The sequence below is a fragment of the Hyposmocoma kahamanoa genome, unplaced genomic scaffold (genome assembly GCF_003589595.1).
Source record: "Hyposmocoma kahamanoa isolate Upper Pololo Valley unplaced genomic scaffold, ASM358959v1 87, whole genome shotgun sequence".
Lineage (NCBI taxonomy): Eukaryota > Metazoa > Arthropoda > Insecta > Lepidoptera > Cosmopterigidae > Hyposmocoma > Hyposmocoma kahamanoa.
In genome coordinates this window covers 11,638,197-11,656,844 of record NW_020654422.1, presented here as the reverse complement: position 1 = coordinate 11,656,844, position 18,648 = coordinate 11,638,197, and the positions used below count along the sequence as shown (strand labels likewise).

Genomic DNA, 18,648 nt, shown 5'->3' with positions numbered 1-18,648 from the left:
CTGAGGTACTACCCAAAACACTCAGCTAGAGTTATTTAGAAAAGCTCATTTCTCAAATCGGTTCTACCGGGAATCTACCGTGGGACCTTTTATGCAGCGCCTGTAGCTCAAATCGTTGGGCCATCGAGGTCATCTATGAAAGTAAAATTAGTTGGCTACGGGTATTCTAAATATATTATATTAGTGCTTATCTACTTTGTATTTCTTCTCATCAAAGCTTACACTTTTATATTACTGTAAAATTATTTTATTTTATTTTCATTATTTTTGGAAAACTTACAGCTAGGTAACAAGAATAGAATAAAGTATAATACACGCCTGACTTGCCAGTGCATGTATGCTGAGGGCTAATTAAAAGTTTCCACAGATAATTATTTAAAGTGATAGAAACAAACTACAAAGTAAGTTGTCGACTTAAAGAACATAATAAATAAAAATAAGGAAATTAAAAACGTTAAACAGTTATAGTAGCTACATATTTGAAGAAAAAACATATTTTAGTTTACTTGTACTGGTGTTGAACAAGTCCACCTCACCATATCCATTAACTAAGGAGTTAAATGAGCGAGACGCTCTATTTAAAAGTGCATTATGTCTATAATTTGTCTTAACCCTAGGAACGTAAAGTGTGATAGGATTTCTCAGTGCAACCTTGCTTGTGCACAGTCCTATTTGCTCAAGGAGTTCAGGGCAATCGACAGTGCCGTTTGCTATGTTAAATCATAATAATATAATTATAATTTATTATATATTAATAATAAAGTGTATTAATATGTCATGACTAAAGAAATGAATTAATTATTAATCAAAATGAAATAGTTTACTAAATGTTAATATAGAACAAACAAAAAAAAAATGGAAATTTCTTTCTTTAACTCTTCTAGTCAAAAGGTAGAAAATTGGAAATAGAGGGCTGTATCTTAATCTATTGTGCCCAGGAGGCCGCCAACGTTTCCTTTTAACATATTGTTTGTAGCCAGTAGTAGCTGCAAGGTTGAGTGAGTGAGATTTTTTTTTAGAGATTTCTCAATATCAAACACAAAGATTTGTAACAAACGTATATAGAAATTACTAAGGTTTACTGACGATCTGTAACTTAGTTGGTATAACGGTTGCCCTGCACTGGCGTTACAGACGCAGGTTCGAGATCTGTCAGATCGCAGGAATTTTTCTTTGCGTTCCATCTTTGTATTAATAACGATAACAAATTAGTGGATTATATTGCCTAAACTTTTGTTTAGTTTTTATTATGAATTATTCCTAATTCTATTTTAATAATGGACACAGGCCCTCAAAATGTTGCAGTCACTCCACAGGGTGTTACATGTCAAGTACCAATAGCATAAGAACACCTGTTATATATATATAAGAATATGAATATGAATATGAATATGAATATGAAAAAATAAATTAAAATCATGGTATTTAATAAAATCAATAGTATATATGTATAGGTAGACCATTTTGTCGTACCCGGTCCATTTTAAGCAATTGTAAGTTAGGGTGGTATTTATGCAAGGATCAATTTGCATCCATCGGCATCACCAATTATTTTAATGCACACCCATTAGCCATTCGTCTCAGCAGATGTAATCAAGCAAGGGTTTAATGACCCCTCTAATTGGTTCTAAGGTTTGGGACCATTGTCTTACATATTCATAGAGGCTTCCTTGGCCAGGTAGTATCTCTAATTTATTCAAAGAGGTCCACAGTTGTGCAAATTGCTTAGAGAATATCGGTCATGTTTATGTCAGATTTGAGGCAAAATTATTGCAGATCGGCTCTCTAAAGGTAACTGTGTGTATATTACGTTACAGCAACCTGATTGCTAACTGCCTTGAATATTAATCATAACGGAGTCGCAAATGAATTAATTTATCGATTCACAGCATTGATCGTAAGATCTGTAATAATAGGGTCGGTAATATGGTTGAATATGATTATATTAGGCTAATTTTGCAAAATAATAAATTACACAAGTTACATACTTACTTAAGTAGATATTTAGCTTGAACAAACACTGTAGCGTATAGTCACTTAAAGTGTACAGTCAAATACATGAGATACCTGACCGCCTAACATGCTCAAACCGACCATTTGGTTCTGAGAGCCTTCTTACGTATTAAGCAAAGAAAAAATTAAAGCAATTTCAACTTTATTGCGTAAGCAATACAGTGGAGTGTTGCTTGAAGATGATGAACATATCTTTAAAACCAATACTAAATTTCGTCATTTAATTTCCAAGTAAATTGGTCGAGCGGCTTGTTGTATCGACTGCCAGTTGCAATACCCGTGATTCGATTCCAGGAGCACTGTTTTGTTTTAACGTTATATTTTTAACAGCATTGTTTCACTTTTTAATGTTAACGTTGAGAAATCACAATATTTGTTCACTAGGAATTGCCTAAAGTGGGTGGGTAGATATTATTAATAAAGTGTAGGGTGGGTATGGATAGATTAACAAATCACGAAATCGCTCTGCAGTTTGCACACGATTGTGTCTTCTGTGATTACGCATTGTTCCATGTTTCGTTCCTATTTGCCTGTTCAGTTTATACTTTCAAGGTTTTAGTGACTTTCAAAGTTTTCTTTCTTGTTTTAATATGCCGCACTTAATGGAATTATTAAAATTAGAAATTATTGTTCTGTATGAACAAGACTTAAGACATTCTTTACACCTATCTAGATGTTAAAAACAAAAAAAGACAATGTTATATATATTCATAGCTAAACAATATTTTATTTTCAATGTGACTCGAACCATGCTTACCTCAATTTGCTAAGCAATCCTTATATTTGATCATCATCATCATCATCAACCCATTTATAAGTCCCACTGCTGGGCACGGGTCTCCTCTCAGGCGAGGGTTTAGGCCATAGTCCGCTACGCTGGCCCAGTGTGTGTTACGGATTTCACACGTTTTCTGTGAATCTTCTTCGACGTGCAGGTTTTTTCACGATGTTTTCCTTCATCTAAACTAAATTTATATAAATTGAATTAAATTACAATTTTTGTAAATTAAATTACAAAAATTAATAAAAATTAAATTTTGCACGTAAATTCCAAAAAAACTCAGAGGTGCAAACACGGATTCGAACTTCCTCTGCTTGAAGGCAGCAGGCCAAACCATTTTCCTACCACGGCTACGATGTCTCTACTCGGCATATATATTACTTTTCGACATGAGGACGACTGTTGGCCAGTTTGAATACCAACAAATTCAACGTTATCTCGAAATTAAAACATTCCTATAAAGATAATCTATGTTATACAAGTAGGTCTTCCTTCTAGCTCACATATTATATATCATAACGACATTTTACCGAAAATCCTCACATATTATCTTAAGACTGCTTCAAAGTAGAGTAAGTATGTATAATTTATGCACAATGTTTAGAGAGTTTTCACATCTTCGCATCTTTAATAATGAATGTGATTAGTAAGACGTTAGGACTCCGTCAGACCCTCTTTCGTTCGTTGCTCGTGAGCTTGTACATATTTACAGTAATTAGAGCGTTATTAAATATTCACACATGCTCTCTTCTTTGTACTGTACTAAATTTACGTCAAATTTATTTTTGTAAATGTAGTTAATATATAGTGCAAAACTAACAAGTAATCTTTGAAAAATATATGAAAACGTATGTTACAATATTAGTACCTAAGTATACTCGCTGTCAGTAAATTAGAATCGCTTCTTCAAAATAACTGTGATATTAAAGCTAACATGTGAGATTAACGAGTTAACAAATTTAAAAAAATATTTTATTATGTATAGAACTTTATTTCATTATCATCATCATATACAGCTTGACTTCACCCACTGGGTATAGGACTCCAAGTTTCTGTGCCAGTCCCCACGACCTCGTGCTAATCTCAGTCAGCTTCCATCCAACGGTCATCTTTTTAATGATTGATCGTCTTTCTCTGAGACATAAAATAAATTAAATCAATCAACATTTTAATCTATTCCGAGCTACGCAAAAAATGTTTGATAGCATAAATTAACTTTGATAATTTTATGTTGGGCCTTAAAAGTAAGATAAATGAGCATTAAAAATAAAAATGAAATACTTATGTATTTATATAGTTTTTATATAATATTTATATAGTTTTAAAAGCTAAGTAAATGTTGATTATATTTGTATACTAATATTATAATATAATTATATTATATAATTATATATATATAATTATAATATAATTTCATCTGAAAACATGTTCGGAATCGCAAGCAAATTGCACTCGCCGGCCGCTGCCGCGAAACGTTTGTTTCTCTCGATCGACTCGTGCTGCTTTTTCATATACCTAACCTAACCTAATATATATATAACCTAACCTGTTGAATGGAGGGCGAACCAAGATTTATGAGGAGATCAATATCAAAAGGTATACTGGTTATACAAGTCATTCATCGTTAAAGAAAAGACCAATAATGCAAAAGAGTATTATTTTTGGATACCAAATATTAATTTAGTGTATTAATAACGCACACACTCAACATAGCCGCGCACGAGGGAAACCCTGTGTCGCGGGTGCCATGGACACGCACATAGACATCCACAAATTACAGCCAAGCTCACGAGAGAACGTAGGCCATACAAATATTTCTCCTGGCCCGGGAATTGAACCTGGGACCTCCGCGTGGCAGTCCGACATGGCAACCGTTCGGCCACGGAGGCAGTTAATATGTATGTTATGTTTAATAATAATAGTGTTACCTTGAATGGAGTTCATTTATAATTTATCCGTAGATTAACTAATATAGACGGAATAATTTGTATTTGTATACATAATTCTATATATATATATATATATATCTTATATCTTATATTTATGTTTGATATATATATGAAACATAAAAAAAATCGTATATTTTAAAAAGTGCACTTGTACTATAGATCAATTATTTCTTTGAAGATCAATAGTTATTTGTTATGCAAAGCTGCAAAAATTGTTGTTTGACGCAAGTGTTTGTATTACTGAAACCTGAGCAAGCGAAGGATGCTAAGATTGAACCACGAGAGAAGCGAGTGGCTCAAAAATACAAACCTGAGCGTAGCGAGGGTTTCAAGACACGAGACGTAAAACAACTTTGGTGCCGAGCGAAAGACACAACTTTCCACCTCACTATAGCGAGGAAAATGGTAGATGAAAGAAAAACGATTGAGTATAAAACATCAGTTTTTAGTAATCGGAAGAAAAATGTTATCTTCGGGTGCGTTCTGAATTTGCACGTCATCATTTTTTTATTCTTGCTTGTACTTATAATTTTGAGTGATTATTTAAATTATTTTGGTTCATTTACGAATTAAAATGTTTTAATAAACAAAATTAGTTATCGTTGTCAATTTAACGTCAACGGATTTATATTTCATAAATAAGTAGAACGTACTACAAATCGCGTAGTTGAATGTGTCATTATGTTTTTTTTTTCATCGAAAGATAAAGTTAGGTGCACCACAGTTCATCGTCAATCTCAAAAACCTTTTCCACGCACTATCGTTTAAAAGCTTTTGCGCGCATATGTCTAATGAGAAAGGAAGTGTTTCCGAGCTAGTGAGGTGAAAATAATATTATCCTGCTTAAAATGAATTAGTACAGAAAGAGAAATAAATCTGTCTTCAACTGTATATACCATTCCAACTAATACACAGGATTTTTTTAAACTCATACAGAGGACTTTAATCTATGAAATGCTCCAAACAATCATTTTTCAGCGTGCTTAATACCTACGTATTTTCTCCAATTATTTATCTATACTCGTAGTAGAGACGTATTATACTGATATTCGAGTATGTAGACAAGTAATCGATTAGCAGGTAGTTGTTTCTGCAATCATTCAGCTGTACATCACGGTGTCTTGATGGGCGTCGAATATAATTGTCTAAGTGGGTTCTCACTTAGCCCTCGGCGAAGGGTTAGCCATTTGCGAAGGGTTGTTGTTTCATTCGAAATCTCCTTAGCACAAAGATAACAGAGTTTCCTAAGGTTAGCTTATTATGGAATTCAGGCTATTCTTAACTGCCTCCGTAGCCGAACGGTTACCATGCCACTGACTGCCACGCAGAGGTCCCAGGTTCGATTCCCGGACCGGGAGAAATAGTTGTATGGCCTACAATTATTTCTCTCGTGAGTTTGGGTGTAATTTGCGGTTGTTTCTGTGTGTGTGCATGGCGCCCGCGACACAGGGTTTCCCTAGTGCGGGGCTATGTTGAGTGTGTGCGTTATTAAATTATTATTATTAAATTAAATATTCTGTGTACAATAACACTGATAGAAGTGGTTTATAGCTTATGACATAGTATGTCAATGTCAATTTTACGAAATGTTAGTAACTAATTTGTTTTAAATAAATAAAGAACATTAACAAAAACAAAAATGGTTCCTCATACAAAAAGTACAGGTGTAACGAAAAGTTGTTGAAGGAGCCAAATTTATTTGTTATCATGTGTATTTTAATCATTCAGGTAAGCTGAACCTTTTGATACACCTTGCATGTATGAATATTGAAACACCGTTTTAGGGTCCTTAAATGATATTGCATGGTATGTATTTATATAATTTCAGCAGCAGTAGAGCTCCTTGTGAAAGAGTTCGTCCAAGGAAATATTGCCACTGTACCTATTTCTACTGCTAAGTAGTAATGTGAACGTAGCGGAGTTCCGGGCTTAGAATGGTAACGGGTGCTTAACGTAACTTGATATCATAAAAATATACATATATAATAGTTTAAAATGTACCAAATAGTCGCAATAAGCATACACGCGTACGTACGCGCACAAGTACGCGTACACGTACACGCACTCGCGCGCAGGCATGCACACTATAAAGCGGTTTTTGTATTTTTTGAGCCTTAGTTCAATGAATACAAATTACAATACAAAAAAACAGGATCTTTCACCCTGAAACTAATATAGTTTGTAGTACTGAATTTCATTTTGGCATAATATAATCTCAGTACAGAGTACTAAAAAAACCGACCTCAAAAGAACGTGGAATTACATATAATTACCAAGTTTTATTGAAATCGGTTACCGGAAAGTGGGCAAACTCGGATTCATCCCCTAGTTCGCCACTAAACGGGACTTAACACAGGAGATAATAAAAATCGGTTCTCACTACTTGAAGTATATTGAGAGAGTAAAACGCCTTGAATTGGAGAATAGCAAAATCAACCATTAAAACAATTGCTCCTTATAATAAAATTTAGGCGCTATTTACTAAAATGAATCTTCATGCGTGAACAACCACCCTTGGATATAAATGGGACCATTATGGAGGTATCCTCTTTCCAACAAAAAAATAATCATCAAAATCGGTTCACAAATACCGGAGTTATCGCGTAACATACATAGAAAAAAAAAACATACAGTCGAATTGAGAACCTCATCCTTGTTTGAAAGTCGGTTAAAAATTTACTATTACGCAAAACCCCTATGTAATGAAAAAAGAAAATACCAAAATTTTTTGATCTGTCTGTGATTCTGTTCCATTGCGTCTATTTCTTGACGAATTTGTCCCGAATTTTACGTATGTTATATGATTCGCTACAAATATAATACATACGTACGTTGATAAAACCATTTGAAATTACCATTATACAAAAAGAAATGTACAAATATTAATCACTTGCGTATTTGTTTACAGAATTCCATCACCACTATATACCGATGTAGAAAAAGGTGTTGTTATGACTATGTCTCACGCCATCTTGTGATGTATGGCTGTCCAGCCGATGGATGAATAGATTCAAACTGACAGATGGCGGGTTCGTGTTCTTTTGTTTAGCTGATGATGCCACTTGTTGCAAAAAACTTTACCGGAGTTATTTCATAGAAAAAGACTCTGATTTTGCTTTCAGACTTGTTTAGCGGTCATTAAGCAATAAATTAATTCCACTTTAATTAAGTCAAATACAAATTCCAATATCCCTATTTAGAAATCTCAAACCTTTGAGTATAGAAATCTCCACAGACAGTAACCAAGCAGAATGGCACGCTTTGTGCCAACTTAGACTAGTCTGAACTGAAGAGCCCTCGGCGTGGAATGTCGTAACTTAGGCAACCGAAACTCGCAAATTCGATTTGTTTGTCTACCTTACATAGCATTTACCAACTTAATTCTGCAATCAATCTCAACGCAGTCATCCAACGCTATGGGTTCAGCTCGAATGAAAGAACTTTCGTTATGAATTTTTATCAACAGCAAATATAACTTAGCATATAGAATAACGAATTGTTTATTAATTTCATGTCAATTTCAAAATTGGCCCAATTGGATATTGACAACGTGCATGTGTTTTGGACAGACGTCAGATAAAATTTTTGAGTTGTATGACCAATATTCTTTATTTACACGCGTGTGTTTCGAAATTCGAATGCGTCGGCTATAATTATAATACAAACCCGCAAAGCCAGAGCCTGTAATTAACATGACCGCAAAAATCATTTCACCAATTTCGCAATATCAAATTCCTAACGAAATAACTCTATTATTTTGGCAACAAAACCGCAAACGTTCATTGGCACAAAACGTTTCTATTACGTACCACTTGAAACTTTTCCTTTGACTTGCCTTTCGAATGTAAACAATCGTATTGTTGTGAAGTTTCGTCTCGACTCAAAGTTGAGTTGCGCAAATGTCGGCTTCACTCAAAAACCGAATCAGAGTAATGCTACGCCCTCAACGCGCGTGGTACAATCTAGTTGGTCTTGAGATATACTTGCATTTTTGAAATATTATTAGTAATATGCAATGGTCGGAAAAAGGTGTTCGAGATGTATCAATATGGCTACAAGGAGCGACATAGAGTTGTTAAAACCACCAAATATAATAAATATATTATATAATTAACACCAATAATCAATATATTAATAATTACTTTTTTTGAATTCCGGATTTCTGGAAATGGTTTTACTGCATCGTAGGACAAAACTGCTGACCTAGGAAGTCAATTTACAATATTAGTCGTCTTGACTTCTACAAATATTGTAATTTAGTGACATAAATCATTAAAATTGTAAAAAATATTTATTATTAAATACAGATTATAGTTTTTTCTTCACAGTAAAGTTTGCCGTCCAAATACACCAGTATTTGACTGGTGAATAGACTCGTGTCTTGTTGGCAGAATCATCGATTGTATCGATGGAGCTATAACACTTTAAAAAAGAAAAGACAAGTTAACGCCTACTTTTTATCATGAAATATTTTACTATAATAATAGCAAGTTTTGTCTTCAGTGTCAGTAAGAAAATAGAAAGTCAAATCTTTATCACACCTTAAAGAAAATATTTCAAGTTTTTGGTATTTAAATAAAGTAGTATTGTTTTGATGACTATACCGTGGCATTTTAAAAGGAGAAAAAGATCCCAATACGTGGACGAAAAGTAATATGGTTTTCAACTAATGAGTGTAGGATGAATCAACTCCACTCGACTCTGAGAGCCGCAATTAATTCCTGATTGATTCACAGAGCTAGTTGGAACTCACCCCCTCCCCTTGCCTACCCTCTATCACCCTCACGTGAGCGTCAGACAAAGATACGAAGTTAACGTCAGCTAAGGTTTGTTGTACCTACAAAATTTATATGAAACTTTGCTTTAGAAGTGTAAGTGCTGGTTTTAGATGACGAATTTAAAATGCTGATTGAATGTAACATGGATTACATAATGTTGTTCGTGATACAACACTCCCGTCATATTTTTAATAAAAATTATGAGATTGATTTTTTTTATTGGATTAATACTTCATTATTTTTTTGTGAAATTACTCTACTAGTTTGTTATAATTATTAAAGATCGAACATTTAGAACTAACTACTTTAAAGAACTAGAACTAAAAAGTCTTAGATAGCCAAATACAAAGATCCGGTAACAAACACATATAAAAATTCGTAAGGTCCGTTCCGTAGTTCGTTCCGTGGCTTAGTTGGCATAGCGTCTGACACGGCTTCCTAGGAGACGTCGGTTCGAATCCGGTCGAATCGAGGGAGTTTTTTCTAAGTGTATTATATTAATAATTATGAGATTGTCAAGTTTTAATTTATTTGTTTATTTGTTTTCAGAAACCATGTTTTATTAGAGGATTGAAAGTCTTTATCGTTTTTCAATTTGTACCTTTTCGGACAAACTTATATGTCTATGTAATATATCCTTAGTATAATCATACCACTAGTGAACATACGTTAAAAGTATTTTTATCACATGAGACAAGTCATTATGATCTCAGTACAGAGTACTAAAAAAACTGACCTCAAAAGTACGTGAAATTACTTATAATTACCAAGTTTTATTGAAATCGGTTACCGGAAAGTGCGCAACCACGGACTCATCCCCTAGTTCGCCACTGTACGGGACTTGACACAGGAGATAATAAAAATCGATTCTCACTACTCAAAGTATATTGAGAGAGAAAAACACCTTGAATTGGAGAATAGCAAAATAAACCATTAAAATAATTGCTCCTTATAATAAAATTTAGGCGTTATTTATAAAAATGAATCTTCATGCGTGAACAGCCACCCTTAGAGGTGGATGGTTTTCTTCAAAATTAAATGGGACCACTATGGAGGTACCCTCTTTCCAACAAAAAAAGAACCATGAAAATCGGTTCACAAATACCGGAGTTACATACATACAAAAAAACATACAGTCAAATTGAGAACCTCCTCCTTTTTTTGAAGTCGGTTAAAAATAATAAGAACTACATGAAAACGCAACTATATTAATTTAAGCATAAAAAAGTTAACAATTTCGTTCGTAGAACTTTTTTTTTATAATACCAAGCGACGGGACGAACAAGTCGTGCGCCTGGTGGTAAGCGACAGGCCACTCCATAACAGTTGCTGTGCCATTCGGAGCTTTAAATCACAAAGATCTGAGGGGTTACTGCCACTGCGCCCGTCACCCTGAGACATAAGTTGACAAGTCCCATGTGCATGTAATTTCACCAGCACCCTTGCCATACTTGGCGGCCGAAATAGGTACATCCCTAGATGAACTCTTTCACATGGAGCTCTACTGCTACTAAACTTACCTACTCCAAGTTTTTACAATGACCTTAATCCACCAAGACTGCGATTTGTGTACAAGAAAATATCTGTTTTTTTTTATAATATCAAGTGACGGTACGAACAAGTCGTGCGCCTGATGGTAAGCTACACGCCTGTTCATAACAGTTACAGAGCCACTACCACTACCACTGCGCCCGTCACCCTGAAACATAAGTTGACAAGTCCCATGTGCCTATAATTTCACCAACTGATGTTCAGGAGCTTCGTAAGTCAGTGGAGTTCATCAGCGGAGCACATGATGACCTAAAACTCTCCATTGATACATTGATCAAGGATAATGCTCATCTAAAAGGCGCAAACCAGCTATTGCAAACCACGGTTCACGATCTGGAAGGAAGATTAAATAGCCTGGAACAGCACTTAAGAGAGAATAATTTAGAATTGCATGGTGTCCCTGAATTTCGTTCGGAGAATTTGTCTACCGTATTGCATCAATGTGCGCAATTTACTGGGCACAAATTAAATGATGGAGACGTAGTTAGCTGTGTGAGAGTTGCAAAACTTAATAAGGACAGCAAACTGCCTAAGACTATTGTGGCTAAATTTAAGAGTGTCCGGAGTCGTGACGAATTCTATTCAGCTGTGTACCGCTACAACAAAGACAACCCTAATGACAAACTGAATACGAATCATTTGGGCGTAGCGGGTGAGAAAAAGCCTATTTATGTCTGTGAGCACTTGTCCCCATTCTATAAAACCCTTCATGCAGCTGCGAGGAAAAAAGCAAAGGAGACTGGGTACAAGTTCGTATGGGTACGCAATGGACGCATTTTCGTTAGAAAGGACCCCAACTCTTCGTACATCCACATCAAGAACCAGGAAAGTCTTGCACTTATTCGTTAAGGTGGGATTGTTTAAAGTTTTTACGCATTGTACCAGGTTCATTGAATTGTAATTAATGAAATGGCTATCTCTGTCTATTACCAAAATGTGCGAGGATTAAAAACCAAAACGAATGATAATTACAATTCATTTCTATTTAGTAATTTTGATATAGTGTGTATGGCGGAAACGTGGCTAAATAATAGTATTATTTCTTCGGAGCTGTTTGATGACAGATACTGTGTGGTGCGCAGAGACAGATGTAATAGATTTTTTAAACGCTTCAATAAACAGGATGGAGGGGGGATATTGATGGCGATCTCTAAAAATCTTAATTTTATCAATAGGACAGATTGGCAGTCTGATCTGGTGGAGGATTTATGGATACAAATAACGAATAGTAAAAAAGAATTAACTATTAATATATGCGTTGTTTATTTACCGGATTATTTACCTATAGAACTTTATCAAGATTTTGTAACTAATTGTAAACGAATACTACATTCCTATCCATACGATAAAACAATTATTCTTGGTGATTTCAATTTGGGGGAGGTTGTGTGGTCTAATGATAAGAGTCACATAATAAAGCATAATTGCGACAAATCGAAAGCCCTTTCCGACTTATTTCAGTTTGTAGACGTGACACAACTTAACACTATATTAAATCATAACCAAAGACTTCTTGACTTAGCAATCACAAATAGCCCGGAACTCTTCTCACTTATCAGCACCCCAGCCCTAAGCCGTCTGGATGCACATCATCCTTCCTTTGAGGTAACATTCGTTGTTCAGGCATCTTTATTAGACATTAACAGATCAGTATGTAACAGACTTTGCTTCTATAAAACTGACATAGAAGGTTGTATGAGTGAATTAGCGATGGTTGACTGGGATCATTTGGCATCTATTCATAACTGTGACGACTTTCTGCACGTGTTCTATAATATTGTGCATGAGACTATTGAAAAATACACACCTAGGATCAGGACTAAATCAACAAGATATCCGGTTTGGTTTTCAAGGGATTTGATTGTGTTAATTAAAAACAAGCAAAAGTACCACAATCGCTTCAAGCGGTACGGCAACCCCCGCGATTACGATACATTTTCAATGTTAAGGTTGAGGGTAAAAGCCGTACTGGAGCAATGTCTAAGAGTCTACATTGAGCGTATTGAGAGTGATCTGTCTGTGAACATCAAGGCGTTCTGGCGTTACACTAGAGGTAAGAGAGTAACTAACAGCTACCCCAAGCTGATGCGATACAATGATCGTAGAGCAGAGAATGGTAGTGACATTGTAAATCTTTTTGCCGATTACTTCTCGTCTGTGTATGGGGCCCAAAATAATGTCACATATACCCCTGAATTTCCACACTGTAACTTGTCAATATTCAACATTACTCTATCTTCTGATATTGTCCTGAAACAGCTCAAGCATGTCGATTTGTCTAAGGGTCCCGGTCCTGATGGTATTCCACCAGTTTTTATTTGTCTCTGCGCTTCAGTTCTTGTCAAACCGCTAACAATCATCTATAATATGTCCTTGTCGAGTGGTGTGTTTCCCTCATTGTGGAAGATTGCAAAGATTACACCGGTTCATAAGTCTGGCGACAGAGCCGATGTTACTAATTACAGGCCCATTTGTATATTGAGTTGGTTTGCTAAAATATTTGAAAGTCTAGTGTACACTCACCTCTATAGCCACTTCAAGCATTTACTAAGTCCAAATCAGCACGGATTCATTTCTGGTCGCTCGACATGTTCAAATTTACTTTCTTACGTAACTTACCTTTGTGACGCATTTAATGATAAGTGCCAGGTTGACGCTATTTACTTAGATTTCTCTAAAGCTTTTGACCGTGTCAATCATATGGTACTACTGTCAAAGTTGGATCATCTTGGTGTTCACGGAAGTCTCCATCGCTGGATCTCATCGTACCTTATGAATCGCTCTCAACTAGTAGCCCTCAGTGGATTTGAGTCTGTTCCGTTTCTTGCACTGTCTGGTGTGCCTCAAGGATCAAATCTCGGCCCTCTATTATTCTTAACTTTCGTTAATGATCTTTTGGGTTTGATTCGATGTGAATGTTTGGCATACGCAGACGACGTTAAGATTTTTCACCGTATTTACGATATGAATGATTGTTTGACTCTGCAGTCCAATCTTGACACAATTGAAAATTGGTGTAATCATAACTACATGGCCCTTAATGCGAAGAAATGCCAAGTTATCACTTTCACCAAAAACAAGAAGCCATTAAATTATGCTTACGGTGTTGGCGGTGGTGTGTTGGATCGTGTGAACGTTGTGCGCGACTTGGGCGTCATGTTTGATTCGGTTCTTTCTTTTAGACCCCATTACGACCATATATGTAATAATGCAAATCGTTTATTATCTTTTCTCCTACGTAATACTAAGCCATTTCGTAATGCCACCTCTTTAATAATATTGTACAATGCCTTGGTTAGAAGTATCCTGGAATACTGCTCGCCTATCTGGTACCCTATGTATGATATCCATGTTGATAGAATAGAGTCTATACAACGTAGATTTGCAAGATGTCTCAGTTCAAAATACGGACTTCGGCGTAAGCTGCCCAATTACTCTGAACGATTGTGTAGGTTTAAGATGATGAGTCTTGAAGATCGCAGACGGGTCTCCGACTTATGCACTCTGCACAGAATTGTAAACTCTACCATGGATTCTCAGCTGATTGAACATCTAAAATTTAGGGTGCCAACTCGGTCTGTGCGTATTCCACAGTTGTTTAGCTTGCCACCTATGAGGAACAACGTTTCACAAAATGGGCCGTTATATAGAATATGTCGATTATACAATGACTTATGTTCCCGCCATGACATATTTTCAAATAGTATTATGTCATTCAAAGCTGCAATGTATTCAAGTTGTAACAGAAATTAGTGTTTATGTTCATTTGGCACTGCTTTTAATATTTGTTGAAATAGTATTTGTTTGAAATATAAATATAAATACATAAATATAACTATATAAATAAATATATATTGTATGTATATTATACCTATGAATATTATACCTGTTTGTTAAAAATATAAATATTTAGGAAAGTTGTGTATAACTATTATTGGATATTAGATTTAAAGTGTTATGTGTTTTTTCTTGTTAATAAGTATTGTTTGTGATCTAATGTCTGTTGTTGTACCAAATAAAATAAAATAAAATAAAATAAAATAAACTAACTAATTTTGTATTAGGTTCTTGCTTTTGCACATTTGTGTGAACGGTTTAAATGGAAAACCGCCTTAACATACCACTACATTCGTCGTAGCAAGGCAGCATTGGAGAAGAGTGACGTGATAGCGGTACAACTGCTAAGATATTCCGAGACGTTGCGGTTGCGAGCGTTCGCGGCCGATGCTCTATTATGTAGGAACTACCCGTTTTGTTCTCGCCCCGAGCTCCGAACCCCTCATGAGTTCTCTACTTGATTGTTGACGAAAATATACTCCATCAATTCCAGAACATTCGTAGCGACTCTATGTCGAATATTGATATACCTATTGTTTCTCTTGGGCACGGTGTATACATACATACCTACGTGAGTTTTCTCTTTGTACGTATATTTGTAGTAAGCAGTGATAGGACCTATTTGTGCATGGAATAAAAGAATGTGTACTGTGTATGTGTATTTGTTTTTGTTAACATATGTGTGTGTGTCAAGTGATAACCCTTATTTTCAGAAGTCTATGTACATATATTGAGTATAAATTGGAATGAAAATTATTATAAGCCTGCTGCCTTCGAGGCAACATATGGATAAGTAAAGAATTTAAATGCTCAGATTACACGTGAGTCGGAATTAACCCTTCATTTTAACGCGTTTAGCACCGGCTGCGAACTTCCGAATATTTTATACCAACGTAAGTACGTTAGATCAACTTCGTTACTTCCTGTCGGCCTTTAATGAGATTCTGTTTTAAAAGGATTTTACTGGTGTTGAATTATTTTTGTGTCTAAATATTTGATTTTGCTGTTTTGTTGATTCGCTATACATGGAGATGTCTTACAAGTCCAATGTATCCGTTTGTGAAAACGATTCTTACTTACATCATTCAATGCGCTGTCAAAATGACTTCCCTCATTACATGACCTTGCCAGGCTGGAAATATTTGAACAGGCTGTAGGCCCTAGTTGGTCGCTGCAACTACAATTACGTCAGGTTTTTTTTTATTATATCTAGTGACAGTACGAACAAGTCGTACGGTTGATGGTAAGCTACACGCTTGTCCATTACAGTTGCAGTGTCACTCAGAGCTTTAAATCGCAAATATCTGAGGGGTACTACCACTGCGCCCGTCACCCTGAGACATAAGTTGACAAGTTCCATGTGCCTTACCCTTCAAAACTGGAACGCAGTAATGCTCACATTTCTGCTTGGCGGCGGAAATAAGGAAGGTGGCGTAAGTCCTAAGACGAACTCTTTCACAAGGAGCTCTACTGCTACTACTACGAACATATACAACATTATTAAGATTTCAGATTATATACAAGAACATTTGAGGTACTTTTAAAAGTCATGCTTTAAGTGCCTAATTAGAATAAAATTTATGAATTTTGTTTCTTATTCATGAAACATAATCCATTGGGCGATAGAAAATTAGAACGAGGTAATTTTTGAAAAAAACTTAAAGTCTTCGCGATACTTTAACAACACCCAAACAACAAAAAGCTTTACATTACGGAATTCGCATAATACAGGTGCTTGAAAAACTCGAGTTTTGTGTAAATGAGCGCTGGGTAGACACGCATATGGCAGAGGAAGCGACGGGCATAAATCTCGCGACCGTGGCGCCACGACCGGAAGAGGAAGTACCGTGGTCGTTTACCGCATTGTGCTATCGGTCGGCGGGCCGCACGGACGTCTCTTTGTATACGCCACTTTATGGTTGCTCGTTTTAGAAGATATGCTATCATGAATGCTTTGTTGAACTACCTTTGGCGTGAAATCGTCTAACGTTGACATTCGGTATATTAAATCCGATTCAAGAGTTTCACACACGTTTTGAATTTATTTTACGTACAATATTTTGCCGTCAACTGAAAACGTATATGCATTTGAATATTTGAGATTAAATCTATTAATTTCCAATATTATGCACTCAAGTTAATATATTTATTTCAGTATTCTCTTTCCTCGTTGCTTCTACTTTTACTGCAATCACATCGTTATAGGTACAATAATTTTGTTATTGAAGGCAAATATGGATTTAAATATTAATTTACATACACGTAACGATATGTGAACGGATGTAGCGATACTTCAGAGCAGTTAATATCGGAGAAAAAATAAAAATCAAACCGTTGATGATAAATATCCACAAAAGTCTCAAAATTTTTAAAAGTAAGTAGATTACTAGTCGTAGGAAGTGAAAATCGTCGTGATTCATAGTCAAAATCTTTATTTACCCCATTGAATGGCATGCGTAATTTTATAGTAATTATTTATTCAGGAAAGGAAACTATTTTTCCGGATTTAAATAGCGTATATGACGACTGAGGTGGTAAAGTCATCAACGAGTTATGGGTAATATTAATGATTATGATGACTTTACCACCTCAGTGAACCGTGACCATGGGACCTGTAAAGGATCCGAAACGTTGGTTTGTTTGAAAAAAAAAAATACGCGATTTAAATCAGGATTTAAATCGCGACTTAAAACTTACAAACTAGATACTTATTTATTTGCTAGAAATCATTTTAGTTTTATAGGTGACAATCGTTTGTTGAGCTTTTAATTAACATTATATGTTAGTCTTATACGTCTTTTAGCTCGTTACTTTTTGATTTTTGTTTACTGCTTAATATTTTCATTGACTAAATAAACGAGATGGTAAATGTGGCGTCATATAAGAAGGTCTACGAAAGGACTTAGTACTGACAAACCGCTTGGAGAGAAATTGATAGATTCAGGGGTTACTTTGCTGAAGTCTATGTTAATAAAAATGAAAGTAGATTAATTTTTCTACCGCAAACCCAGTGAAGGTTAAATCGTGCAAAATAGCTGTACTTGTGTTGAATATTTATTCGTGCATTTCATTTTCCCACCCTCTTTTCAAATAACATTAATAACACAAGCGCAACTACAGTCACAGACACCACTACTAAAAACATTATTTTGCATGCAGCTATGAAAAGTCTTATGTGTCAAGTGACTTATTATTGACCATGTACAATGACAACGCAGTAGTATTATCTCTCTTACTAACGTATATATGTGTGGTACCTATGCGTGCATTTGATATATTAATAATGTAAATACATGCACTCTAATTTCCATGGCACAAATAAGGTGTTTAAAAAAGAATCGTTAAACTCAAGTGATAGCTATAAACGGGTATGCAAATTGAATTGTCCGCGGCCGGCAGGCACCGGCAGCGTCGATCACTGCTGATAACGCACTATTTGTGGCCGGTCAACACGCGCTTGCCTTTTAAGACCAAAATAGGAAACTTTTTAAATATCTACTTATAATACCATTGCCACAATCAGTGTCTAAAGTAACAGTTCACTATATTAAAGTATATACACTTAAAATAAAACGTATTACGTCACGTATTTAAAAAGTCTGTCTCTGATGTCCTAAAGTAGTACAGTTAAACTATAAAAATTAAAATAATAATAGTTTCATTTTAACACTTTTTCTTTCTTTTTTGTATTTTCTTTTGTATGTTTATACCAAAATAAATTTTGCTATTTATAATTAAT

The 18,648-nt window shown here is 35.2% G+C and overlaps 1 protein-coding gene and 1 long non-coding RNA gene across 2 annotated transcripts; both read left to right on the top strand.

Annotated features, from left to right (window-relative positions):
- Positions 1-315: 315 nt before the first annotated feature.
- Positions 316-9,532, top strand: LOC113235077. Its single transcript, XR_003310843.1, has 3 exons — positions 316-401; positions 7,652-7,772; positions 9,480-9,532. It is a non-coding gene; the product is annotated as an uncharacterized LOC113235077 (long non-coding RNA).
- A 131-nt stretch (positions 9,533-9,663) lies between these two features.
- Positions 9,664-11,921, top strand: LOC113235367. The gene is made up of 2 exons (XM_026471047.1): positions 9,664-9,684; positions 11,277-11,921. Exons 1-2 carry the CDS (start codon positions 9,664-9,666, stop codon positions 11,919-11,921), a joined length of 666 nt encoding a protein of 221 aa, XP_026326832.1.
- Positions 11,922-18,648: the final 6,727 nt, after the last annotated feature.

Bases quoted from the DNA above. Each gene is read 5' to 3' on its own strand.
- LOC113235367 (XM_026471047.1), top strand. From the start codon at position 9,664: ATGGATTACATAATGTTGTTC. The intron at 9,685-11,276 runs GTGATACAACAC...ACTGATGTTCAG, and splicing joins TGGATTACATAATGTTGTTC to GAGCTTCGTAAGTCAGTGGA.